A 27,803-nucleotide genomic window follows, 5' to 3' on the forward strand; every position below is an offset into this window, starting at 1 on the left:
TCTTGAGTTCGTCGGTGAACCACGGGGCTTTCTTGCTGCCGGATCTGCTGGGCGGGGTTCTCAGCGGGGCGACTTCGTCCGCGCAGTTGCTGATCCACCTCGTGAGGTTGTCGGCGGCCTGGCTGGGGTTCGCTGAGCTGGCGGGAGGGTGCTGGCTCAGGGAAGCGGCGAGCTGGTCTGCTGTGATCTTGTTCCAGCTTCTGCGGGCGGTCTGATTCTGGTGGTGGTGGGTCGTCGTTCTCTTGAAGGAGAAGTGGACGCAGCTGTGGTCCGTCCATTGAAGCTCTGTGGCGTGGCTGAAGTTGATGTCTGTGCTGGCGGAGAAGACTGCGTCGAGTGTGTGTCCGGCGAGGTGGGTGGGGGTGGACACCAGCTGCTTGAGTCCAAGATTGGCGAGGTTGTCGAGCAGGGTGCTGGTGTTGCGGTCGTTGTTGTTCTCCAGGTGGAAGTTGAGGTCCCCCAGGAGGATGTAGTCAGCGGAGGGGAGGGCATGCGGGCTGACGAAGTCGGCGATGTCCTCGCAGAATTGGGTGCGTGGTCCCGGAGGTCGGTAGATCAGGGTGCCTCTGAGGGTGGTGTTCGGGTTGGTGTGGATCTGGAAGTGCAGGTGTTCGGCGCTGGTCAGGGTGTTGTCGGTGCTGGTCGTGAGACGGATGGTGCTCCTGTGGATGATGGCGATGCCTCCTCCCATCTGGTTGGCGTTGCGGTCCCTCCGGACGATCTTGTAGCCCTCTGGGATAGCGATGGCGATGTCTGGAGCTGAAGAGGCGTTCATCCAGGTCTCTGTGAGGAAGGCAACGTCAGGGGCTGTGGTGTCGAGGAGGTTCCAGAGTTCGATGGCGTGTCTGTGGACGGAGCGGGTGTTGAGCAGGATGCACTTGAGGTGGGTGCTGCTGGCGTTCGACTTGGCGGGTGCTGGTGCGAGGCAGGTCCGGGTGCAGGTGAACTTGCAGGCGTGGCAGCTGAAGGGTCCGTGGGTGCGTCGTGGTGTGGCTTGGTGGCATTCAGGGAGTCGGCCGGTGTTGAGTGCGGTGAGGGTGGCGGCGGAGTACGTCAGGCGGGTTGGTCGGGCTCTTCGGGGGCCAGGGGTCCTGGCACTGGGCGCGGTCCAGGCACGGACGGGCGTAGACGGGCTTACCTTTGGCGCGCCTTCGGCGCACAAACGGCGCGCCCGCTGCGCGTGACCGCTGCGCGTTCGCACGGTCGCCATTTAAGGCGAAGTGCGCGGGTGGGCGGGGCAGCTGGGAGGCGGGAGCAGAGGGAAAGGGGGCGTGGTCAGCGGTGGTGGCGGGAAGCAGGGAGCGGGGAGGGAAGGCGGCACGGTAGGCGGGCAGACAGGAAGGAGAACGAGAAACGGGCAAGTGACCAAACAATAATCACCAATCAATTCACTCCAATTGACAGCGTGGCTCCTGAGTTCAGAGAGTTCCAGCGTTTGAATCTTCCAGGAGAATGTAGAGACATTTAAGCCCAGGCCCGAGCGCCGAGTCCGAATAAAACCTATCGAGCGAAGTGGAAGAGGTTCTGCCTTTGGTGTCACAGACAAGGTCTACATCCAAATACTTCTGCACCGCACCAACTCTTGCCTTACATCCTTTCTCTTGCAAAATATGGATTGGCTCATTCTTCTGTAAAGGTTCATCTGGCGGCCATTTCTAGATTTAGACGATCATCATCAAGCCCTTCCCTTTGGTCTGCGAGGATTGTTAAACAGTTCCTGCGAGACTTGTTCAGGGTTTTTCCTCCAGTTCGGCCTCCACCACCAGCCTGGCATCTTAATTTGGTCCTGTCACATCTGATGAAGGCTCCGTTTGAGCCTATTCACCGGGCCGAAATGAAGTTTGTATCATGGAAACTGGCTCTTCTCTTGGCCCTGACATCGGCTAGAAGAGTTAGTGAGCTCCAGGCATTCACAATTGAGGAACCCTTTCTACAATTCAAGAATGATGTTCTCATCCTGCGGACAAATCCTAAATTTATCCCAAAGGTCCCCTCAGAATTCCATCTGAATGAGCCGGTGATCTTTAAGTCCTTCTTCCCGCGGCCCTCCACGCCAGCAGAGAGGGCGTTACATTCTTTGGACATTCATAGATGTCTCAAATTCTACTTGGAGCGGACGAAACTATTCAGGAAGTCTTCCTAGCTTTTTGTCTCATACAGTGCTCCGCGAAAGGGTTGTCCAATTTCTAAACCCTGTATTTCCCGCTGGATATCAAGTGCAATCCAGTTTTGCCATCGAGAAGCGGGCAAGCCGCTTCAGCGAGCAGTTCATGCTCATTCTACGATGTCAATGGCTTCATCGGTGGCTCTATTCTCAGGTGTCCCGATCAAGGACATATGTAGAGCGGTGACATGGAGCAGTGTCCACACCTTCACTCTCCACTTCTGCTTGGATTCTTCTGTGAAAGAGGATGCGGCAGTGGGCCAAGCGATCTTGAGGAACCTTTTTCAATAAGTCGATGAGCTTTCCTTTCTATCCCGCCTTCCTGTATTGCATATTTTGTATTACTTGTGGTTGTTCTGCTTTGTGATGCCAATGTGTATATGTTTTTTCTTATCAGGATTATGTATGACATTTACAGATATACAAATGACAAAATATGCTTTCTCTTTACTGCTAGCTATTCTGATACAAAGCATGGGAATCTATGAAAGTTCCAATACTGGGGCAAGAAAACAAGTTACTTACCTGTAACTTTGGTTCCCCAGTATTGGTAACTTTCATAGATTCCCATGCGCCCACCCTCCTCCCCTGGGAAAGCTCAGCCTTATTGTACAATGATGTTGCTGTTCACAACGGCTACGAAAATCTGAGGCTCTGAGGCTCTCTCAGGAAGGTTCTGTGGGGTGAGGCTGCTCTGATTGGCTATTGCAAGAATTTGGTCTCTTTTACAAAAAGAGGTGGATAAGCTACAAAATGAGATGAGGCCTAGGCCTATTTTTTCACTTTGTGCTTACTGCTATGGTATTTTTTATTTACCGAGGCTCCCATTCCGACGACAGGGAATGATACAAAGCATGGGAATCTATGAAAGTTACCAATACTGGGGAACCAAAGTTACAGGTAAGTAACTTGTTTTCTTGGCGTGCGATGGCTGCAAGGGGGCTCATGTAGACGTTGAAGAGGGTGGGGCTGAGCGAGGATCCTTGTGGAACGCCGCAGATGACTTCGATGGCCGTGGATCGGAACGGGGGAAGGCTGACTCTCTGTGTTCTTCCGGTGAGGAACGAGACGATCCACTCCAAGGCCGTTCCTTGGATTCCGGTGTTACTGAGGCGTTGTATCAGGGTGCAGTGACATACGGTGTCGAAGGCTGCTGAGAGGTCCAGGAGTATGAGTGCAGCTGTTTCCCCTGGCTGTGCTTGCTTCCCTGCCCCCTCGCTGTGCTTGCTTCCCTGCCCCCTCGCTGTGCTTGCTTCCCTGCCCCCTCGCTGTGCTTGCTTCCCTGCCCCCTCGCTGTGCTTGCTCTCCTGAGTGTGTGTGTGGCTCTGGGTGGGTGTGTGTGGCTCTGGGTGGGTGTGTGTGGCTCTGGGTGGGTGTGTGTGGCTCTGGGTGGGTGTGTGTGTGTGGCTCTGGGTGGGTGTGTGTGTGTGGCTCTGGGTGGGTGTGTGTGTGTGGCTCTGGGTGGGTGTGTGTGTCTCTGGGTGTGTGTGTGTGTGTGTGTGTGTGTGTGTGGCTCTGGTTGTGTATGTGTGTGGCTCTGGTTGTGTATGTGTGTGACTCTGGTTGTGTATGTGTGTGGCTCTGGTTGTGTATGTGTGTGGCTGTGTGTGTGGCTCTGGGTGTGTGTGTGTGTGTGTCTGGCTGGCTCTGGGTGTGTGTGTGGCTGGCTCAGGGTGTGTGTGTGTGGCTGGCTCTGGGGGTGTGTGTGTGGCTCTGGGTGTGTATGTGTGGCTCTGGGTGTGTGTGTGTGTGGTAGTAATTGCTGTCTGCTGAGCTCGTCCATAGGGTACAATAGGTCTCACATTTGCGAGAGATTAAGATAATGGCAATGTAATTGACAATGTCATTTATTTATCTGTTTTCAAAACCAACACATAAATAAAAATTTTGTAATTTACAATGCCAATAGCTCTAACTTTTCCAAAGGCGAAACCATTGCATTGTAAATGCTTGTTAGATTTTGTTGCATGTGCTGGAAATATGTGAGTATAGGGAAAGGGCATTTGTATGTCGCATTTATAGATCTCAGGGCTGCCTTTGATCTTATCCCACGTGAATTGTTATGGAAATCAATACATTCGCAAGGGCTCCCTGATTGTCTTTTGCAACAGATTATAAGGTTGCATGAAAATACCTTTGCCAAAGTAAGATGGGGTCCAAATGGTGAACTAACAAACGCTATTCCAATTAAGAGGGATGTCCGCCAAGGATGTTTGCTGGCTCCCACATTATTTTCAATGTTTGTTAATGATATCCTATCATACTTGGAGGATTGTAATAATGATGCGCCAAAATTGAATGAAGAAAAGGTTTTATCCCTTTTATTTGCAGACAATACTATATTGATATCTCAAACACCTAGAGGTCTGCAATCTCTCTTACATTCATTACAAGCATATTGAAGGGCCTTGAAATTAATGTTAATAAGACCAAATTTATGGCCATAAATCCTCACAAATCCTTTAGGGGGAATTTGTTTCTAAACGATCAAAAACTAGAATCTGTACAGAACTTTACATACTTGGGCGTTTCACTGGATTCGAAACTATCGTGGAAGACCCAAGTAGAAAAAAGTAGATTGATACTAACACAGAACATACTGCCAATTGCGAAAAAACATGGGGAGAGTCTTAGCAAGGCTGTCTCTCCGGCACTTGAAGTTTTTAAGTTTAAGGCCCAGTCCGCTGCATTATATGGGGCGGAAATATGGGGGCCAATGTGTAGGAATACCTTTTCGAATAGTGAAAACAAATTTTATAGGGCACTCTTGAGATTGCCAACAAGTACACCATTAATACCTCTAATGCTTGACTTGAATATGAAACGCACGGATCATTATTCCATTTTGAGACCATTGTCATTATGGGTAAGACTTTGGTGTACACCAGAGCTAGTTGATTATAAAAATGGTCTCCAAGAAATAATGAGATTAGACTGTAATACCACAAATGTTTGGCTAAAACACGTGCGTACATGGTTAAAAAGAATTGGTTTGGTAGAGTTTTGGGAAGAGCCTCTAACTTTGACCGAAAAATTAGAACAATTGTTGAAAACCTCTTTCTTGGTATATATTGAACATAGCTTGTCAAATGATCAAATAGGTAGAACTTTGATAAGTAATTTTCTTGTATTCAAAGATAGTCCTTACTTCGAACAGTTTTTGGATGAGGTTCAACCACCCTTGGCTAAAACACATTATATGAAATTTAGGTATGAAAATAAATAAGACTATAGCCAGGTGGACAAGCTTATGTCAAGAAAAGGCTAGCGATCTATCTACTATGTGCTCAAGTGAGGCAAAAGAAGATGAATCTCATTTTCTCTATTTTTGTCCAAAATACGAGGCAGCAAGGAAAAGGTGGATTAAGCCTCTCTGTCGGAATCTAGGAGTGCGTTCCTATAAAGAAGACGAAAGGATCCTCAAAGCAGATACTAGGCAGGTGATAGTTTTTGGGGTTAGTAGATTTCTCTTAGCAATAAGTTTTGTACGTAATAATGTGGGTCTGAAACTGTAAAGATAATTGTAATGCAATTTTAACGTAACTTGTTTTAAAATGTTGCTGCTAAGTTGGCTAGACCATTTTTGTATATATATTTTCCCCAAATTTTTAATGTATAATTAGCAATGGGAAACAATGATAAGAAGAATTTAAATATGATTCCTTTGTGTTCTTTACAATCTGATACCTTTTTAGACTATTTAAATTAAGTTTTTTAATGTAACGATTTCCAAACCGTATCATGGTTATCTGTAAGAATATTGATTCCTCCAAGCAGATTTTGCTATGTAATCTTGTTTTATGTATCTTTTATGGCTCTATTGTGCCGAAATAAAGATTATAAATGAAATCAGGTCATTCAAGAACTAGCTGGGCAGTGTGAGAAAAAGTTGAGTTGTCATCTCTATTTTTTGCTGAATTGTTGCTGTGTTTTAGACTCTGTTCCCTGGTACGCCACTGTTCTCTTCCCAATGTATGTACGCTGACCTCTAAAGCATGTAGAAATTGGCTAATCCCCTGATTGGAATATTTTACTTTACTATAAAGCCATAGTATATGGTATTGAAACTACACTGATGGCGCTGAAAGTTAAATGCAACTTGTGGATTGCAGCACGTATTGTGCCATCCACTAGCATGACACAAGAAAACATGGAAGTGAGACATGTAGAGTCGGACCTTATGAACACGGAGCGCCTGTGGCTAACATTGGAATTCATGATTGCATAACACAATATTGCAAGGAAATGGAGGACAATAGATGCCCCGATGTTGATGGAATGGAAAATGGATTTAGATTGGTGTATGCAGGCGGAAAGAGCTGTCTAAGAGAGCAGGGGATGCCCACAAAAATGGACAAAGGTTTGGGGGAAATGGAATAGCTATTGGGGAATGTTATGTGGTCTGATGGCCAGACAAGATCAGGAGCAAGAAACACTTTAACTGAAAGGGAATAAGGGACCGGGGTGGGAGGAGAGAACCGGAAAGTTGTCAACTATCATTAGACAATTGCTATTGATTTGTCAGTCTGTTTGAGAGTTGTCAGACTATCATGACATGCATCCTGTAAAAGAGATGGCATTTTGTTGTTTCAATAAAGAGATTACAAAAAAAAGGTGAGACATGTAGAAATGTAATGTGTCCATCTCCCTACAGTGTCAAGGACTCAAAAGCTAATCTCACTGTTGAAGTCTCTTGCTGTCCTTTGAGTTAAACTAGGGTACCGATTACAATATGAAATCTGCTATTTCTGGTATGGGACCAGCTAGAAAAATAATTCAACACTATTTTTAATTGTTAAAAAAATCCAGTTCAATCGTAAAGTTATATGTTTTTTAAAGAATTATTTTTATAAAATATTTTTCAGCTGCGAGTATAGTATCACAACAATAGACTTTGTGGTATCAAGCACAGTATATCGCATTGCAGCGCTTGCATCCACTATATCTAGCACCAGATAAAGGGAGGTGCCTTACATGTCGATATTGACTTCCATACGTTACCATAGGATCACAAAAAATGTCTCCCAGCATCCTCCCATCCCACTCCTGGACCCTAGAACCTTCAAAGACCCCAATATTCAACCCAGCAACCCCAATACCTTTCCCCACTTCCGAGGGGTAAAGTTATATTTTTAATATTTTTTAGGGAAAGTAACTTTTAGAAAGAGGTGTGAAAACTGCTCCCAGAAGAGTAACAACTGCCCAGGAGTGGAACGTTTGATTTCTTTCCCTTTCAGGAAGACTGGATAGGGTGGTTCTAAGAATTTCATTGACCTGTGAAGGGCCTGCCTGTCACAAGTAAATTTAAGGTGAGTCCTGTATGAGTAATCACAAAGAAGGGTGCTACTCATTTCACTGGCAGGCTCACAGGCTCTGTACAAGGCGGATGGCAAAAGGGTTTCCTTGTTTGGGATTTTAGGAGTAAGATGCTCCGTGGGAGTGTTTGCAGAAAAGCAAACAGGAACTGCTGAAAACGTGGGTAGGTTTGCCCCTAGGAACTTTTACTCCATTGGCTAGGGAGGAGCCAGGCTCCCTTCTGTAAGCACTTTCTGGACATGTGGAAAAAGAGAAGTAGGACTGCTCCTGCTGTTTGAGACCTATGAGGAGAACGGAAGGGCACCCACCTGTACTCAGGACACAGAAGTGTACTCCAAAGGTCAGTTGTCTGACCTTCTGTGTAGCTACAGGACACAACAAATTGCAAGTGGCCTTTTTTTCTAAAGTGCCCATCTGCCCATTTGAAACTGGGCCTGAACTGGTCCCTGCTGAAGATAGTTCTGTTCCCTCATTGCTGTCCCTGAGGTCCTGTGACCATACTCCATACTCGCACAGTATAGAGATACTAGCTTAGCTTGTCAGATTTTAAGCTGCAAGATGTGTCTGTACAGGAAAGCAGAGCAGTGACTGAATATGGGAGCTAGCTTAAAAGTCAGGCATTGTGTGGAGGGAGCAACTCCTCATGTCTCAGTTCTTATTGTCTGTAGTCTTTCTCCCAGTTTACACGGGGGAGATGGGGAGACGATACTCTGCTAGACTGTTTCTTCTCAAGCAGGTACTCTTAACAGACCTCTGCTACCTGGTTGTTAGGTTTGGTCACTGAAGATGGCCTCGATCGCCTCAGCTCATCTTGATCAGATTAAACAGCAAATGGGGTGTCTGCACAGCTCTAGGCTTATTCCTGACTTGAGGATTATAGCTGCACATTGTCCTGCAAATGGGTCCCTGTCAATTGAAACTGGACCTGGGCAGAGTGCTTTTTCAGAAATCAAAGGATAGCAAAAGAACTGGCTCGAGTAGCCACTGCCCAATCATGGAAACGGCAACCTTTAGAATTCAGATGGAATAAAAGGAATCTTCCTTTGATTTCCTCACAGCTATCGGAGACACCACAAAAACGGTCTGTAAGGTTTATAGAACTGCACATCTCAGAAGGTTCTTTGCCAAGCTAATTTTACCAGGTAGATCTTTCAGACTGTTCTCTTATCCACAATAAGAGTTATACAGGTGTTCTACTCCAGGACACCTTTATTTCCTGTATAAAGAAAAAAGGTTTTATACATTTCTGGTGCGATTTGAAAGACATCCCTATATGTTTTCGCATCTAGATCAGCAATGAATGATGGCAATTCATTTTATTTTTTGTTTGAAAATAGGGCTGTGTTGTTAACAGGAATTTTCATTAGAGATCAAAGTTGATGGGATATAAATGGATCATTGTGAAGCTGAGCTCTCCAGCATTCAATCTTTCGTAGATTCAACGGTTTGAACCACAGCCCATCGTCGAGATGGGAGTGCCATGGTAACTTTATAATAGCAGCTCACAGCACTGGCTGTGTGGAAGGCTTTAGCACAGTACTACCCTATCAGCACATCCACCTCAGTGGAAAAGACTCAAACTTCACTGAAGATGTCTCCCACAAACCCATGAAGGAAGGGGGGGTTACATAGCTTTGCCCTCACTGTGTGAGATAAAAAGGCCTTATTTTAGTTAATCATCCTTCCTTAGCACTTTTACTTAGGTTATGAGTGTAGATTTAATTCCTCCACTAACTTTAGAATTAAAGAGAGGATTGGTTATGGAAAAATCATCTAGGAGAAGCCTCTTAAAGGCTTGTGATTCTTGTTGCCTAGTAAGCCTTCATAGACAAGCTGCCTAAAATGTGCATTTAATGCCTTTAACCAGACCATAAGGCTAAGGACTGTAACATTTGCAGTACATTCTCTACTAAAACCCTCAGTTAACATTAACATAGGTTCCTGAAGTGGACACAGAACAATAAGGCTGCTGAGAACCCCTTTTCTGTGAATGAATCTCTTTCAAGCTCTCAGTTGCATTTTATGTATGTTATATGGATTTGTATAGTGCTGCTTGTCACCTGAAGGGTATCCAAGTGCAGCAGCACATGTGAACGATGTCTGCTGGGGCAGTTGAGTTAGTTGAAGAGCAAGTTCTTCAGCCTCCTGCAGAATTCAGGATGTGGGTGGGAGCCCTTATTTGCGGAGTAAGGTTGTTGCATGACTTTGGTGCGATGTAGGAGATGGCTTGGCCACCCGTTATGCATTTTATAGAGATGGAGGGTGAGTGCAAGGGAGAATGAGGCTGAGCGTAGGAGTGTGGTGGGTTGGTGGAAGTTAAGGCAGCAGTTGAAGTATTCTGGTCCTCTGTTGTACTGTGCCTTGTATACTGTTGTGAGGAGTTTGAATTGTCAGCATTTGTGTATCGGCAGCCAGTGGAGTTCTGTGACATGTGGCATGATGTGAGAGGCCCAGGAAAATTCTAACTGCGTCACTCTGTAAGGTTTAAAGTAATCGGAGGAGGTGGCTATTGATTCCGGCTTAGAGTGTGTTACCATAATCTCTTATGCTACTGACTTGGGCGATAGTACACCTGTGTTCGTGGGGATACATTTTAAAGATTTTCCAGAGGTTGCATACTATGTGGAAGCAGGAGGAGCTGACTGCGTTCACCAGTGAGGCCATGTTGAGTTTGTTGTCTAGGATGATTTCCAGGTTTCTTTTGTGGTTGGAATGTAGGTATTGGACCAAGCTCTAATGGCTGCCAGGTGGAGTCCCATGAAATAAATAGCTCTTGTTCCCGAAGATCAGCACTTCCGTCTTGTCCGATTTGAGTTTCTGGAAGTTGGTGTTCATCCATTCTGCTATGAAGGTCATGCATGTGGTTAAGTTGGATCTGGTCATGACGGACTTGTCGGATATTGAGAGGGACTCCGTAGATCACATCCTCGGGCTTTGATGTGTAGGTCGGAAGGATGACTGTCTGTGTTCTTCCTGTGAGGAAGGAGCATATCCATTCAAGTGCTGGACCTAAGATACCTGTTGCATTAAGTCTTTTGATGAGGCTGAAGTGTGATATGGTGTCAAACAGAGCGGAGAGGTTCAGCAGTATGAGTGCAGCTGTTTCTCCTTGGTCCTGTAAGTTGCGTCTCTCGTCCGTGGCGTCAATGAGTGCTGTCTCCGTGCTATGGTTGCTTCGGAAGCCTGATTGGGTGTGGCCGAGAAAATTGGGAAGTTCCAGATGTATAGTGAGTTGATGGTTGATTGCCTTCTCTATGACTTTGGCTGGGTATGGTAGTAGGGGGATAGGGGTGGAAGTTGCTCATCTCTGTGGGGTCTACCGATGAGTTCTTGAGGAGGGCCGAGACTGCAGCTTGTTTGCAGCTTGTTTGCAGTCGATTAGGAAGGCTGTGGAACTGATGGAAGAGTTGATGGTGTGAATGAGGAATTTGACGATCAGAGGTCCTCTTAGGGTGTAGATATAATATGTACAGGGGACTGCGGGGTTCTCAGAGTTGATGTTTTTAATAATTGAAGTGTATCTTTCTCTGTAAGCATTCGCCAATTGGTTAGGTGTGGGCGTGGGATGTAGGCAGGTTGCTGATGATGTCCTTGGGGGTTTGGTTGTTTTTTTAAGTTATTGTAAACGTTTCTATTTTGCTGTGGAAAAAGTTGGAGAGGTTGTTGCAGAGTTCCTGTGAGGGGGTGATGGAGTTAGCTAAGGGTTCTTGGGTTGAAAGTTCCTTGATGAGGGCAAAGATCTCTTTGCTGCTGTTAGACCTGGCTTCTATCCGGTTAGTGAGGTTAGTGAGGGATCTTCTCTTGATGTCTCTCAAAAGGATGTGGTAGTGTCTGAGCGGATTTGTAGGTTGATCTGGCGTTGGCACCGTGGTTGGCTCTCCATTTCCTTTACAGCTGTTTGCAATACCTTTTGGAGTCCCGGAGTATTTCTGTATACCAGGAGGTCTGTTTGCTGAGTCTTGATGGGTGCAAAGCGTCCACACAGTTGAAAATTCACATGTTGAAAATGTCCTCAAGCACGGGTCAGTTTCCATTATTCTGTTCATGGATACCGAAACATGGCACAACAAAAATTAATGGGAATCAGCCTTTAATTAGTCTTTAAGTAAAACACCTAATTTAATTTATAGCCAGTAGTACAGTTTCTTTACACCAATAAGAATAACTTTTTTCTGGAATGTTTATTTCTATAAGGGTCTCCATATCTTTTCTGCGTACACCTGCCTGCTAGGAAGCATCTATACTGTTATGTTATAATTATATGCAATGGTTACATTTTTATTTTTTATTTTTTTCCGCTGTGTTATTGGGAAAATATTAACCACCAGACCAGCTCACCAAGACCTGACTTATTAGCTTTGGCAATGCCTGTTTCTTATACAGTTTCCTTTTGAGTATGAAGAACGCATGTCCTTCCTTATTCATCGTTTCCCATGTCCATGAAGCTCCCTTCGACTTATTATTTCACAGCTGGGATTTTGTGTCTAAATAAAAAAATTACCTCAGGTAACTCCATAAATTATGGAGAAGTTACATGAACAATCTGCATTTTCTGTGTTGGCCATCAGCTCGCCAAACCTGGCAGTGGTGAAAATAGCCAGATTGATAGGTATTTTTTTGTCACAGGGCGTGCTTGATCAAATGGTTGTACACCGCAGACAGCTCAGAGATGGACTGTTATGCATCAACCAAATACACGACTTGGCCATAAGTATGACCCAACTTGCCAGAGTTTTACCTACAAGCAACTGCTAACTATGGCTTTATGTACAGTGGTGGCTGGTGACATTTGAAAGTGGTGGGCGTAAAAGTTCAATCAATCAATCAAGATATTTGTATAGCGCGCTACTCACCCGGAGGGTCTCAAGGTGCTTGGGGGGGCGGGGGGGGGAGAGGGAGGAGGTATGAATTTTATGTAGTGAGTGACACGTCATCCATGCAAGCTAAATGGACAAACATGGTTCCAGGGTGGGCCCTCCTCCTGAAAAAAAATGTAAAAAAGATTGGCAGTGCTGCATTTTGAAGCAAATGAATTTAGTGATAAAACAAAGATTATAAAGCAGTGGGAACCTATAGTCTTGAAATATTAAACACATTAAAAGTGCCCCATACCTTGCTCGCTCGCGGTCACCAACTTGACGTAGAAGACCGCGAGCAAGCAAAAAAGGCCCGCTACGCTAGGTTTTTTTGCACTGTGCTACGTTGCACAAACTGCGCGAGCGTAGCGTAGTCCTACACCCAGGGTTAGTATGCTTGCCCGATGTCTTACACTGCATGCAGCATCCAATTTGGAAGAAAATGCTCTAACCAGGCTTTTGGAAGCACCCACAGCTTCTGGCTGCAATCAGTCATATACAAGTATGGCAGACAGGTCTTTAAGGGGTATGAAAAAAGTGGGGGAGGAGGGGCCTCTAAAAGGGAACGTGTAAAATACGTTTTGGATTTTAATAGAGTGCCACCTGACCGTATTTTGGTTTCTCTCTGAGCTGTTATTGCATCCAGATTTTATAGATTCCTATAGAGTGCCACCTGACCAGTATTTTGGCTTCTCTCTGAGATGTAATTGCATCCAGATATATAATACAACATCTGACGTACACCTAAAACCGATTAGTATGTTTGACTTTGTCAATGGTTGTTAGCTGTTTAAAGATAAATGAGTAACAGCAATCATTTGTTATAAATCGTTAACATTGGAAATGTTTCAGTTTTGAAATTATGAGTCTGTGAATTAAATAGGATTGAGGCCTGTGGAAAGGGGTTTAGCTTTAAGTTGTGTGTGCTTTATGATAGATTTGTATGCCCTTTTTCTCTGTGCATCTCGTCCATCTGCACATCTTCAGCCATCTCTCTTTCCTCTTCAGAACCCTCTTTTCCCTTTTCCCCAAATGCACTTCCTCGCTTCTCCCTCATTTCATCACTTGCAAACATATACTGTACTCACTCACATTTAAGCAATTTATTTCCTTTTGCGTCTTACTAGTAAAAAGTTTGACATCTGTGTATCCTCTTCACACATATTCACACAGAATTTCAATTGCAACCGGATTACATGACCATTGTTCTGTGTGCTATGCAGAGAGGCCAACCCACTGACAAGACTTTGATATGGCTTCAGCCTCAGTGCCAGACCTCTCAATACAAGCCCCTCATAAACACCTGGCACTCCTCAAAGTATGCACTATGCAAGAGTAATATAATAAGATGCATGAATATGCACGAAAACACAGAATCGCAACATGAAGAGCTAACACTCTTAAGGAATGCAAGAATAAGCAAAATGTGACATAAGAAAGTAACTAAATCGCTGCCATGCAATGTTTTAACTTTTTTAACACTCATTGTTCGAAAATCAGTTTATGTTTTTGGCAGTAATGTTTCTTCTATTACTGCACATCTTGCCTTGATAGCTGTCAAAGGCACCACCAAAAGAGAATGTAAAAGGTAGGATAGCATTTTCATTAAACGTGTCTTTACATTCTACATCAAGGTCAGCAGGTACATTCAACAGTGAACGATAACAGTAAAGCAAAGCTTGAGATACATTTAGAGATGAATGCTTTCTTATAAAACAGCCACGAAATCAGAAGTAGTGACCGTCTTACAGTCTTCTTGGTCTGTCTGGATTTCATTTCACAATGAACAATTTATTAGGTCTCGCCCTGGCGATAGCGCGCGAAGCATGTTCTCGCTGCGAGGACCTATAGCTGTCGGCTCAGCTTACAACGAGCCAAAGTGGAGACAAAAGACTGGCACGCGCAGCATTGCGGAATCGGATCAGGTCGCGCGCGTGAACACGTGCTCCGATTCCGGCATGCTGTTCACACACACAATGGATCTGGACGCGCACACACAAACAGACATACACACGCACACACAGACACACGTGCACACACGCAGACATGCGCACACACGCAGACACACGCGCACACACACATACAGACATATGCAGACACACGTGCACACACACAAACACGCACCTCCCTCCAACCCCCACCCCTCCCCCAACTCACCGGGCTCTTTGTGCTACAGGCTCCGAAAAAGCGGGGCTCCCTCAGCTCACAGAAGCCCCGGACACTGACTCACGCTTCATGCCCTAGGCAAAGTTGGCCACACGCATGCGCAGTGCGTAAGGACTGCGTGTGTGTTCCCGTGAGGTCGCGCTTTCGCTTCGGCTAAACCCGTGCTGTACGTCCATTGTTATTATTACTTGTCTCCACAACTTTAGTGCAAACAATTTCGCTTTGAAAGGGAAACGGAAAACGTTGAATGCGGGCGATATTTTAGTTTCCATGGAGGAGATGGAATTTCAGCGGTTTGTGACCTCGTTAAAGGAATCTCTGGAAGGTAACCTTGTTCTTGTGCTGTTGGCTTTTTTTATTGATGTGACTTGTTTAGTAGGTGGTTGTTCTAAAAATGTGGCATCGATCGAGTCTTCCTAGGCAAATGCGGCACACCCCTGCTGTAGGTCCGTGGCTCTAGGGGGTGTAATGATAGAGACAGCACTGAGGGAGCAAGAGGTCTGACAGCTGACGTCACGCTGCTGAATCGGGTCTTTAAACATGGCTGCTTTGATGCACTCGAGGGAGATTAATCAAATGCAACCACTCATGCAACCCATCAGAACACCCAGTCACTAATCCACCCACTCATCTATTCACACATGCACCTACCAATCTCTCCCATCTGCCCACTTGTCCATTCCTCCACCCGCTATCCGAGCCAGCCAGCCAGCCACTCATCTATCAAAGCATGCGCCCACCGATTTCGTCATCCATCTACTCCCTCATCCCTCCCTCTAGCTGCCCACCTACTCATCCACCCACTCCTCCATCGTCGCATCCTTCCCGCCACTCATCTATCGAAGCATGCACCCGCCGTTCATCCATTCATTCATCAGCTCACGTGTCCATTCCACCGCCCGCCCACGTTGCGTGCCCGTGGGAAGAGTCAAAGCATGCACATTTCTCCCGTTCCTCGTGCACAGCTCGGAGCTCCCCCTCTATTTTCGCTCTTCTCGCTGGGTGGGTGGCTCCAGACCCTCTCACTAATTTTATGTTTGAGCTGAAAGTGCCAGGACAGAAGTAATGAGGGGGCGTGAAAGACAGCGGCGGCACAGCCCCTTAATTACTGGGAGTCCCTTGTGTTGTACAGCAGTGACCTGGGGGCACACATGCAGACCACCACCCAGCACTGTGTTCAATATGGCCCCTGGTGTTAGCAGCATCTAGGCACAGTCCTAAAACTCCGAGCCTCAGAACAGAAAGTGTTGGGGCAGGACATTCAGAACTGCTCGAAGTTCACACATGTGATAGATATGGCGAGAGGACAGGTATGTGGGAAGCATGGGTGAAGAAATCACAGACATGTCAAACTGTGGGAGATCATGTACTTTATCTGCCTGTAAATATAGTTCTCATATTCCCATGGAATTATCCATTTATTACTGTTTTATTGCTCAAAAACATGTCCGAAACGTTTCGCACAGACCATCAGTATGTCTTTAAGTTTGTGTGAATGCACGCTCTGTAACTTTTGAAGGTTTACAGTGCATACGGAAACATCCCTGAGCTCCCTGACCTCGGCAGGGTGTTGGATTTCCCCTCCTGGACAGTGGCGTTACTGTGTGGCCATCTGACATGGATCTGAAGAATTGCAGGACCCTCGTGTACACGGTTTAGAGATAACCACTGTGTCTTTGTGTAGACATCGACTGTATTAAATACCCCTCTCAATAGCCCCCCTGTAACTCTAGATTGGGTCTGGCTGTCGGGTGCCATTGGTCAACCCCTCTCATCGACAGCTTCAGAAGCATAAACAAGCATTTGCAATGCAATAGGTCTCGCATTTGCGAGAGTTTTAAGCTACTAGCAATGCAAATAACAATGTCTTTTATTTGTTTAAAAAACCAAAACATAAATAAAAAACATTGTAATTTACAATGCGAATAGCTCAAACTGCATTGCAAATGCTTGTTGGGTGAAGATTGTGTTCTAGCCATACATTGTACATTCCGCATAGCAGGATCTATTGCTAATACACAGGGATGGCAACTTCTACAGACTCTGGGAAAAAGCTACAGGGCAGTAAAGAGGTTTCTCTAAATTCAGGAGAGCCTGTCCTGCATCACTCTTGTTACGACTGAGTGAATGAGATGACTGGAGATGGGGCAGTGATTGTCATTGAGCATGTATGAAAGAAGTAATCCTCAACCTACCTCTGTGTGAGCACACCAGTCTTTTAAACATTCTCCTGTAATGTAATGACTCCCTCTAAATTGGCTTTTTGCCCTGGTCCTGGACCTCACTACAGTGCAATCCAATCCACTCTGGCGTTAAGCATTTGTGAAGAGCAATCTTGTGTGAAGCCCACCAGCGTCAAAAAAAGGTCTCTTGCACACGCGTATTTGGAGGAGAATGCCCTGGATTGGGAGGCTGCTGTGAAAGCGCGAGAGCAGCACCTGCTTAGATCGCATTCGCAGCAGTATATGAAGCAGAGAACTTTTATTTATAAAGAAATAATTAATATATAGCAGGCTGGTCTTGTATGTAACAGGTTGAGGCTATTTATTAATTCCCCCAGCATGCTTCCTGGTTATAGGCGTTTATATGCAGAAGCACGAAAGTAAGGTTGGTGATTGTTTGCTTTTAGGATAAAATTTTATTAAATTGCAGCTTCCAAAAGCTGTTGTGCATCTTTAAAAACGCTTCTCTTAAGCATTATTTGATAAAATGTGTTTAATGCATAACAATATATTTAAATAAGATTTTTTTCAAACAAATCTTTATTAGGGTTTTGACAAATAACATGGTATAGAGCATAAGCATGTAATACTACAAAGCAGTAATAATCAAAGCAGTGTTTTTTATAACAAAGTAGGCTGGATGAACATAGTTTCCATGGCAAGAATATCCTACTATTTTACAACAAGAACACGCAATAATTGGGTAGAGTCAAGAAACCATAAGCCTCTAATACCACCCTGATTCCCCCCTTCCCCACCAGAGGAGTTCCACTGATTCATGGGAGTACAACCAGCCAATAAATGAGACATTGAAAGTAGAAACTCCTGTGGAAGAAACATGCAGCTAATCGGGCAAACACAGAATTAGAATAAAATGAAACTATATTAAAGTAAGAAAGATAAAGAAGTGATGTAAAACAACATGAACATCATGAAAATAAATTAGGGGTTCCCATTCGTAATGCAATCCGTGACCTTGAATTGGTGCAGCTTTTCAACTTTCAAGTATACACAAGAGTCTATAGAAGTATGCCTGGAAAGTACTCCTAGAACACTTATGTGAATTCTTTTTCGCATAAGAAATAATGACCACAAAATCGGCAGCACTATTATATCTCTAATATAATGAGAAAGCTGTCATAATTTATCACTTCATTGCATAGTGCTAGAAGGAACAGATTATTTTTTACACGATAAGTCGATTTTCTGAAGCATCCTGTTCTTTGGACAAATACTTATTTTTTTATAAAATTCTACACATTTGATTTAGTAGATGTTTTTAAGTTTGTTTGCAGTTCATTTTGTTTTCCAGTTCAACTTACTCACATTAAAATGATGTCATCAGTCAAATATTTGAAAATCTCCTTACACATGTTTTTGGTTCTAGCCATTTATCAAAGAAGAGTATTCGTTCCATTGGTTGGTGCTTGCATGATGTTTATATATCACTGAGGTGAAATTCCAAATGCAACATTGTGCAGAACACCAGCTCAGGCAACTACATTTGAAAAGGGTAAAATATATATTCTCAGCTGTCTCACACACTGTTCAGAACCTCATGCCACTGACACGGGTAATGCACCCAATCACCGTGTCTGTCTGTAAGTGGATACTATTCTGAGCATATTACTAAAAAAAGCATTGTACACTCTGTTAAGCTTCTGTATTCCTTGTTTTTCTTTGCCGCAGTTAACGGGTGGATGCAGTGTGTTCAGGACACTGTTGGCAGCGATGAGATCATGGATCATTAGCAGGATATTGGATAGTAGAGACATGTGTAGGTGAGAGGCTGTGGAAACGGTTGTATGTGGTGAAAGTACTCTCAGCAGTGATGGGGTACATGGACTGTGGTCAGTATTGCATTGACATTGAATGCATAGCTTTCAAAAGTTGCAAAAATTGCAAGATTCAGAGTTTCTCGTTAGGATATTTTTGACATTGGCAGTATGAGTGGTTTGAGGCCACAACATTGTTCACAGTGGTAGGGTAGGTGGTGGTTTTTGGTCGGGATATTGACATTGATGTTATAAATGGTGAGTGGTCAGAACTCTGCTGGTAGTAATGGGATAGATGGCTTGTGGTCTGAATTCTGTTTGCATTGATGCAGTGAATTGAGTGGAGCTCTGATACTGTTGGTGTTATAGAATATGGCCTTGTTGGGGTTGATGTATCTTAGTCAGATCACCCTTAACATATGTAAAATGGATGGATCAACCTCGGTAGAATTAGAGCTAATAAGGTGTATCTTTTGTGATTCTGAGAGCGTTTGTTCTTGTACTATACATCAACTTGTCAGGACAGTGTTAGCATAATGTATTGTGACCAACAGTAGTGGAAAGCTGCATTAAAATTTGAAAACCTTTAGCAGTGTTGGTGGGGTTGTGGTCCAGGCGTTCTTTGCTGAAAGCATGGAGTTTGGGAATGGAATGGAAATATGTGCACTTGGCCTGGATGAGCTAGTTAGATTGTGGTGCGAGGATGTGTGTGGTTGTATACATGAGATCGTATCAGGGTGGTGCTGGCTGCAATGGTGTAGATAAGTAAATGTTTTAGAACCATGACCCACTTTTTAAAACGACAAACTTTTGCAACCCACCTACCGTTAATGGACATGAGGAGGAGTAGACATAGCCTGACATTTTACCTCTTTCATTTAAGCACGCATATGGGACAATATGAACACATTACTTAAGGGAATCTTTATATACTGCTCTGACTTTCCAGATACACCAAAAAACAGCTTACGACTCACTAGTGAGTTGTGACCCACTGTTTGATAAACACTGGTGTAGAGGGGTTTTGATCGGAATACTGTGAGATGGTGGTGGATTGCATGTTTTGTGTTTAGGGAAATGTTAACTATTGGTGGAATTCTGCACAGATTATATTTATGGCAGCTTTTGTACTGTTGAGATTTTGGAAAGCTCAGTGTGTAGTACCACGATCATTTCTTTATCCTGTTTCCCTAGGAGACAAAGCCCTAGATGGCTACAGCAAGAAGAAATATGTTTGTAAGCTGCTCTTCATCTTCCTGCTCGGCCATGATATCGACTTTGGTCACATGGAGGCCGTCAATCTTCTCAGCTCTAACAAGTATACCGAGAAGCAGATTGTAAGTACCTCATCTGATACAGCAAATCCGTCTCAGAACATAAGAAGGCTCAACTTATGATTTAAAGGGACATTTTATTCTCAATCCAAATTAACGCTATACCCACTCCCCTGATAAGACCTAAGTGATGAGCACATGCCTTCTCCACATTCCAGACTAGGGTGCTATATTTCTTGCATATAGTTTCCACTAGTGATCCTGTAAAATTGTGTGCTTGCTTAAACTAGTAATGTGCTGTCAGTATCTCCTTGATACTGGGTGCTTTCATCTTGTTAACAAGGTATCCAGAATATGTGTTGTTTCAAATACAATTTATCGAAAATGTTTAATATGATTCTCATTCATTCATAACAGAATAGTCGAGTATTCAATCCAATGAAGATTGTCTTGTTAGTATTGCAATGAGGTCATCTTTACAAGTTGCCTGTTATTTGTTGCAGGGATAGCTGTGGCCGGAATCTCCGATTCAGACTGTTATCTACTCATAACATAATGAATTTTCCAAGTTATTCCATTTGGAACAAGAAAAACATTTGGACTTGCATGAAATTCCCACTTAAGGCTGTATAGCCTTTTTTGATGGCAGGGGGATTTCTAAGGGATGGAGGAGGGTACGGCAGAGCAGGAAAATGCTGGAGGGGCATTGGATCTGGGTTGTGCTGTTGGGGCTGAGCATGGCCCAAGCTGTTCCTCTAAACCAGGGTTCTTCAAACTGTGGGGCGCGCCCCCCTGGGGGGGCCCGGCACCATCCCAGGGGGGGCGCGCACTCCACTCGGAACTTCCTTTTGTGCCCGTTCCTTTGTCCCTGTGGCAGCGCGACATCTAGAGACTCTCTGTGAGGGCGGGCGATTTCCGTCAGTGGGGGTGCAGGGGCCTAAGAGCTGAACAAAGCTCATTAGCATGCGAATGGTCTCTAAAGAGGTGTGAAGTGCTCGGGTGCGGCTGGCTGGCTGAATGTGTGTGTGCCCAGAAGCTGTGTCAGCCCGGGCACACACAAGCATGGTGAGATGAAGAGGGAGAGGGAGGGAGGAAGGAGACAGAGACTGATAGACAGAGGGAGGGAGAGCGAGGGAGGGAGACAGGCAGACAGAGGGGGAGCGAGGGAGGGAGACAGAGGCTGACAGAGCGAGAGCGAGGGAGGCAGCGCGAGGGAGAGCGAGGGAGACTGAGGCAGACAGGGAGAGCGAGGGAGAGTGAGGGAGGGAAACTTGCAGACAGAGGGAGAGCGAGGGAGGGAGACAGGCAGACAGAGGGAGAGCGAGGGAGGGAGACAGGCAGACAGAGGGAGAGCGAGGTAGGCAGAGTGAGGGAGAGGGAGGGAGACAGAGGGAGAGCGAGGGAGACAGAGGGAGAGCGAGGGAGACAGAGGGAGAGCGAGAAGGGCAGAGTGAGAGAGAGCGATGGTGACAGAGTGAGAGCGAGGGAAACAGAGGGAGAGCGAGGGAAACAGAGGGAGAGCGAGGGAGGCATAGCGAGGGAGACATAAGGAGAGCGAGGGATGTCGGGTAGAGCCGGCCACCAGACGTTCGTTATGTTGCCATGTGGGTGAATAGATGTATGGGTGGAGTGGTGGATGTATGGGTGGAGTGATGGGTGGAATGGTGGATGTGTGGGTGACATGGTGGATGTATGGGTGGGGGGGTGGATGGATGAGTGAGGGGATGGATGGATGGGTGAAGGGGTGGATGGATGGTGGGAGAGAGGATGGATGCATGAGTGGAGGGATGGATGGGAGTGGATGGATGTGTGTATGGTTGGAAGGGTAGATGGATGGATGGAGGGATGGATGGATCAGTGAAATGGTGGATGGATCGATGGGGGGGTGGATGGTGGACGAGTCGGTGGGTGGATGGATGAGAGAGGTGATGGATGGATGGATTGATGTATTGATGCGTGAAGGGGTGAATGAATGGATGGATGGATGAGTGAAGGGGTGGATGTGGGGATGGATGGGTGATTGAGGAGGGTGGATGGACAAGGGGATGGATGGAGGAGTGAAGGGGTGGGTGAGAGGTCAATGGATGGATTCATGAGTGGATGAGTGGATGGATGAGTGGGTGGATGGGTGAAGGGTGGATGGAGGGATGGGTGGCTGGGTGAGGGGGGAATGGAGAGAGAGGGGGAGGATGAATAGATGGATGAGTGAGGACATGGATGAATGATTGGCAGAGTGGATGGGCAGGTGTGTGCATAGATGGGTGAGGAGAGGAGCATGGAGGTGGATGGGTCAGAGAGTGCATGCATGAGTGGGGGGAGGGTGGAGAGCGGGAGGGATGGATGGGTGGGTGGATGGATGGATGAGTGGGGGTTGAGTGGGTGGACGGATGAGTGACTGGGTGGATGGATGAGTGGGTGGGGGGATGGCTGGATGGGTGAGAGGGTGGGTGGTTGGATGGATGAGTGAGTGGATGGATGGGTGGATGGATGGGTGGAGGAGTGGATGGATGGGTGGAGGAGTGGATGGATGAATGGAGGAGTGGATGGATGAATGGAGGAGTGGATGGATGAATGGAGGAGTGGAAGGATGAATGAATGGAGGAGTGGATGGATGAATGGGAGGATAGCTTGGGTGAAGGGGTGAGTGGGTGAAGGGGTGAGTGGTTGGATGGATGAGTGGGTGGATGGATGGGTGGAAGAGTGGATGGATTGGTGAGGGGATGGATTGGGTGAAGGGATGGATGGATGATGGATGGATGGGTGAGGGGGTGGATGGAGGGATGGATGGGTGAGATGATGGATGGATGGAGGGATGGATGGTTGATGAGTTTGCAAGTGGTTGAAGGGGTTTGGATGTGGATGGGGCACAGATGGAGGGAAGGAATGAATGGTGGGGGAGTTGGTGGATGAAAAGGCGTACATGATGGATGGGGAGGGTTGTGATGACTTCCTTTGCCTTGGAGGATTGTGTTTTGAGCTGTGTGGTACGCCTCTGTCGTTTCGCCACACCCACTCACAGGCCTGCAGTTTGCTAGGCACTCTTGTTGTGTTGAGCATTGTTTGCCGGATATGGCCCATGGTGTGCGCGTTGCAGTCGATCATGTGGTGTGCCGGATTCCCGAGGTTTCGGTCGGGTGGTGGGGGGGCCCAACATCTGGGGGAATTCAGCTGGGGGGGCTCAACCTGGAAAAGTTTGAATACCTCTGCTCTAAACTAACTCTACCTGTGGATACACAAACTTCGGATTTTTACCTGGTGTTTCCTGATAACTGGTCCAGAAGCACTGGACCACACAGAATCACCCTGTCATGATCCTAGCCCGAGAGCGGTGTAAGGGAGATCCGCTCCCTCATATGCGAGGAAAACATCCGCAAAACTACCAGGCCCAGAAGGCCAAGGGGTAAAGGTCGGAGTTCCCGAGCAGAAACCGCCTATAAAGCCCCGCCCTTCCTTGAACACGGGGCTTGACAAACTCACTATTGTTTGCGTTTCCTGGAAACAGCGCTAGCGGACGGTATTCCCCGCTGGAGGTCGAGCGCTAGTTTCCTCCCAGGACTTCGAGACCAGCTTTTTCCCGTTTTCGATAGTTGCCGAGCCCGGACCACTTTGGCAGTAGACCTTGCGGCGCTGGAACGCTGCACGGTCAGTTTTGTGTCTTGTTGCTCTTTCCTCGGGATGCGCTCGCCCTTTCAGGTATTTAGGCTCTCGTTGGATTTCAGAGTGTGCGTTTTTCGCTGCCCGCAGCACTGTGCCCTTTTGGTGTTTCTTCTCTACGTGCTGTGATTTTGAACAGCGTTTGGGGTCAATCAAGGACCCGTGGAGGGATCTCTGTTACACCTCTATTTCAGAAGCCTGTACTTTGGTAACGCTGTGATTCAACAGCGTGAGATTACGGCAGGAAGTGTACAGGTGGAATTCCTCAATACTTTGCTTTCAAGGAGCCTGCCGGGTTCGAATGCTGTGTGCATAACAGCAGTACGCCTTCTTGTACTCTGAACTTCAGACTCATTCATTTCAGTATCTCTGCTGTCACTTCATCTGTCCCAGAGGGATGGAAACAAACACAGGGGCAGTTCTGCCTACTGGGCGCATATAAGACCCTCCCCCCTACTGGAGTATTTATCGTTTTATCCCTTTCTTTCCCCTGGATCCCCGGGAGATTTCATTGCACAGTAGTAATTACAAAACCCTGTGTGAGGTTATCCCTAGAGGATTAGGGGGGCCTTCTTCACGCCATCGTCCCTGCTGGCCGATCATTGAGGTTAGTGGCATTTGATGGTTTACTGCTACTAGCGTTCTGACACATTTATTTATTTATTTATGAGATTTGTAAAGCGCGCCGCTACCCCCAACGGGGGTGTCCCGGCGCTGTGGACAACAACAGCAAAAACCAAGGAATTAGTAGCTGGGGAACAGCCATGTCTTGAGTTTACATCTAAACTGAGATTCCAGCTCAATCAGTCGAATACTCACCCACAGTCATTTCACCCCCTCCCCTAGCTAAAACTGGAATCTTACTTACTATCTTGTGAATCAATTCAAGCAAATCCCAAGCCACAAATGCTATGCTTTCCGAAATGATGATTTAAGAAGTTATATTTATTGCTGTGTGTGAGAAGCTGGCTTGGTATATGATGTCCGCTAATGTAAGTGGGCACCCTGCACCAGTCCAGACAACCCTTAGGGTGATTTAAGAGGTCTTAGGAAACCTTAGAAAGCTCTCTAAGTGGTAGTTGTGAAGAGCAGCTTTCAGGCTCAGTCCAGAAGTTGTTTAAAGCAGCTTGTTTTACAAGAATGCAATATTATAGTATAGATGAAGTGAAAAAGAACCGCGCTAGGTATTTATAAAAATATGTATTTATTATATAAAATTCTCTAAAACGTTTAGATATCTCCTACCCGGGGATAAACACAATGCTCACAATACTTTGCAAAGAAATACAGTAAATAGCACAGAATACACAGCGGACCCCAGGGGGGGACCAAACCATAGACTAAGAAAGTGGTATAAGAACCACGACTCGGGTAAAGACAATGGCGAGAGGACATAGAAGTGCTGGGGACCCAGGGAACCACCCAAGGTGAGTGACTACGAACCCCACGGAGTGCGTGTGCAGTGTGGAAACACGATTGCATGCTCTGTACAACTCAACGTGTAAGTTGTAGTTGGAATTTTAAAGATCGTGGACACTTCCCATTGGACCCTGAGGAAACTCCGTGGAAGACAGCCCCCCGCCCGTGGATAACCTAGTACACACGTTACCTACAACAGGGAAGCCGGGTGCATAGGTGTGAAGTGGTGTTGGAAACTGCTGTCAAACCCAATGGAGGACTTCATGAAAGTGCCACTATTGAAGGAGAAAGTGTCCGGTGGATTCCATAGGTTGATTCTAGTTGAGAGGTACCTGAAAGCAGAGGGGACAGAGCCTATGTCACTCAGGGGTGACCAGGAGATCGGGAAGACGAATCCCACCAATGTCTGGAGTTGCAGGAGATTTGACAAGGACTTTGACTCTGCAGCTGTGAGGAGCGGGCAATGCTGAGGAAGACCAGGAGCCATGCACGAGCTGTCACACATCGGATGTCGTGTGCTGAGGGTCGGTGTCCAGCGGGAGCACCAACAAGCCTTGGCAAATGCAACCAGTGCAGAAGTCGAAGAAGGTGCAACAGTGGGACCAGCAAGGTCCAGTGGACTCACCACAAGTAGGGGAGTCAGGGCAGGCCCGAGCAATCAGTGAAGCCCAAAATAAACAAAGGTGACCTTCAAATGGAAAACAGGCCGGAGGCACTGGAGTCACAAGAGGACCTCAAGCAGCTCACCAAAAGATGCAGGCCATGATGCACAACGATGAGGTGTGGCCAAAGATTCTGGTTACTGAAGGTGCTTTAGGTTGGGGCTACTTGGAGCCCGACGATCTTCTTGGAAGGAAGTCAACAAGCCTTTGCAACTGCAAGTTGACGCGCTGCCAAGGGGTTCGGCTATTGCAACCCACTCCATGAATACTGACCTCAAACTTGATGAGAGGACTGGGCAGGCCTCGGAAGCTGTGGAGAACCACCACCTGTGTTGCAGAACCTTCCTGAGTCTGGAGGAGCTCAGTATCAGTAGACCGGTCGTCTTCGTTGCGGTGCCTGTGAATGCAGGGAAGTGACTCTTTCACTTCAAGGGAAATTCCTTCAGGTGTCTTTGATGCCCAAAGGCCTTGGAAGGTTCCTGTATGGTGCACCGGCACAGACGATGCAGCAGACTGGAAGGGAGATGAAGTCGAGCCCAAACGAAGTCCAGAGTGCCCAGACGGTAGAAGAAGAAGTGGTGTCTGATCTGAATCTTGTCCCCTGACCAATCTAGGGACCCACCCACCCACAGGTAAGCCCTTAAGTTACCTTAGGAAAGGGTTGGGACTATTTGTGAGTCCCTCCCAGGGGAGGGTCTGCTCAGCGGGGAGGTTACTCCCATGTCCTTTGTCCAGTGTCATGCCAGAACGGGAGCCAATGGCTCCCAGAGCTGGTTTGAACTGGTCTAAGCATGGGGACACCAAATGTGCCCCTCATGCAGACTGAGTGGCGCTGGCAAGGGCTCCCACCTTTCCCCAATACAGTAAATCCTGTCTGGGAGGTGGTTACACCGCCCTGTGACAGGATGCCTATTGTTATGCATACCGCTGCTCGAGCTTGGCTCAGCAGCAGGAGGGCAGAATCATGTCTCTGGTTGGCAGCAACCGTTTCGTGCTGTCTGGGTTTAGAAGGCTGCTACCGGGGACACAGAGCCTAACTGAGGGCTCTTCCAGTGCTTGGAATCATACTTCCAACACCGTTTACAGCTGATCATTACCATTTGACTAATGGAAAAAGATTCAGGAAGGTGTGTTAACTGCCCACCATTAACATTTTACCTGCTTCAGTCAATCTTAATGAGGTGCAAACATATCTCCAGTCATGCACATCTTTGATGGGCATTCAATGAGACTAAGGACCATACGATTGGACTAATTTTCTGGGAAGAGGAGTTGGAGTGTTGTGAAATAAAACAGATACGGAGGTGAAAAAAATAATGAAACGTGTTGTGGAACAGAATATTTAAGAGAAGTATAGAAGGAAGTGGACAAGTAGAAGGAAGGAAGGGAGAACTGTCAATAGAAAAGAACTAGACATTGTAGAGATCAAAAATGCTATTCTTTATAAGCACTGCAAAAACTCTGCCCTCTATATATTTTTTATGGTACATTACTAAGTAAATGCTGAACACAACATATTTTTACAGGTTATGAAAACACTGGAAAAAAACAACCAGAAATCAAAACAAATAGAAACTGAAAACAGGAAAGGGTAGATATAAATCAGCTTTACCCTAAAACTTTCTTTCTTGATATTGTGATCTAGTTAATCAAGCTGGCTATTTCGGCACCCCTTCCTTGGGTTACTCAACCTTTGTTGGTTGAATGTGAAACCATGACTTGCTCTAAACAAACACATAACTATATAAGTAAATGTGACCAGTCATCTGCATTGCATATGTTTTGAAGTGGTTTGGAGTTTCATGTAGCATCAAGTTCTGACCATTGTTTAAGACTGGATCACTACAAAAGGGAATTATTCTTTATAGTACTTATGAAGTATTATGGCACTCCTTTCAGCAACCTCCCTGACCATAAGAATAAAGGTCAGACAGATAACACTGCACTGGAGGAATAATGACTGTGTGTTCCTTTCCTTTTCTTTGTTTCATATGGGTGACTATCAAATACCTTTTGTTACTTTCTCACATCTTGCATGTTTGCATTACACAAAGCCTGTACACCAAACGGTGATAAATTAGTCAACTAGCATCGAGGTAGGCATTTGGAGACCTTCAGGAGTGAATCCGAAGAAGCACCTCACAATATTGTTCAGGGACCACTGCTTGCCATTATCAGGCCGGACGGGCTCCTCCTTCCACCCCCCCTCCAGGGTTAGGGAAACAGAAACCAGTGATAGTAAGTGAGCTCAAGGAAACTATCAGTAAAACATTTGAAATCTGAGCATCATTTTAT

At 46.0% G+C, this 27,803-nt stretch overlaps 1 protein-coding gene across 4 annotated transcripts in view; it reads left to right on the plus strand.

Moving 5' to 3' along the window:
* The window catches only part of LOC147701483 (AP-2 complex subunit alpha-1), a 323,652-nt gene that overhangs the window by 70,792 nt on the left and 225,057 nt on the right, over positions 1-27,803 (plus strand). For all 4 annotated transcript variants that reach the window (XR_015297469.1, XM_086930156.1, XM_086930157.1 and 1 more), the window contains exon 3: positions 19,694-19,836. Coding sequence is in view for 3 of the 4 variants with exons in the window: in XM_086930156.1 (XP_086786282.1) it covers positions 19,694-19,836 (143 nt within the window). In the remaining variant the exon portion in view is untranslated. The remainder of the gene's footprint in view (positions 1-19,693; positions 19,837-27,803) is intronic.

This window comes from Lissotriton vulgaris, chromosome 7, assembly GCF_964263255.1.
Source record: "Lissotriton vulgaris chromosome 7, aLisVul1.2, whole genome shotgun sequence".
NCBI classification, from domain to species: domain Eukaryota; kingdom Metazoa; phylum Chordata; class Amphibia; order Caudata; family Salamandridae; genus Lissotriton; species Lissotriton vulgaris.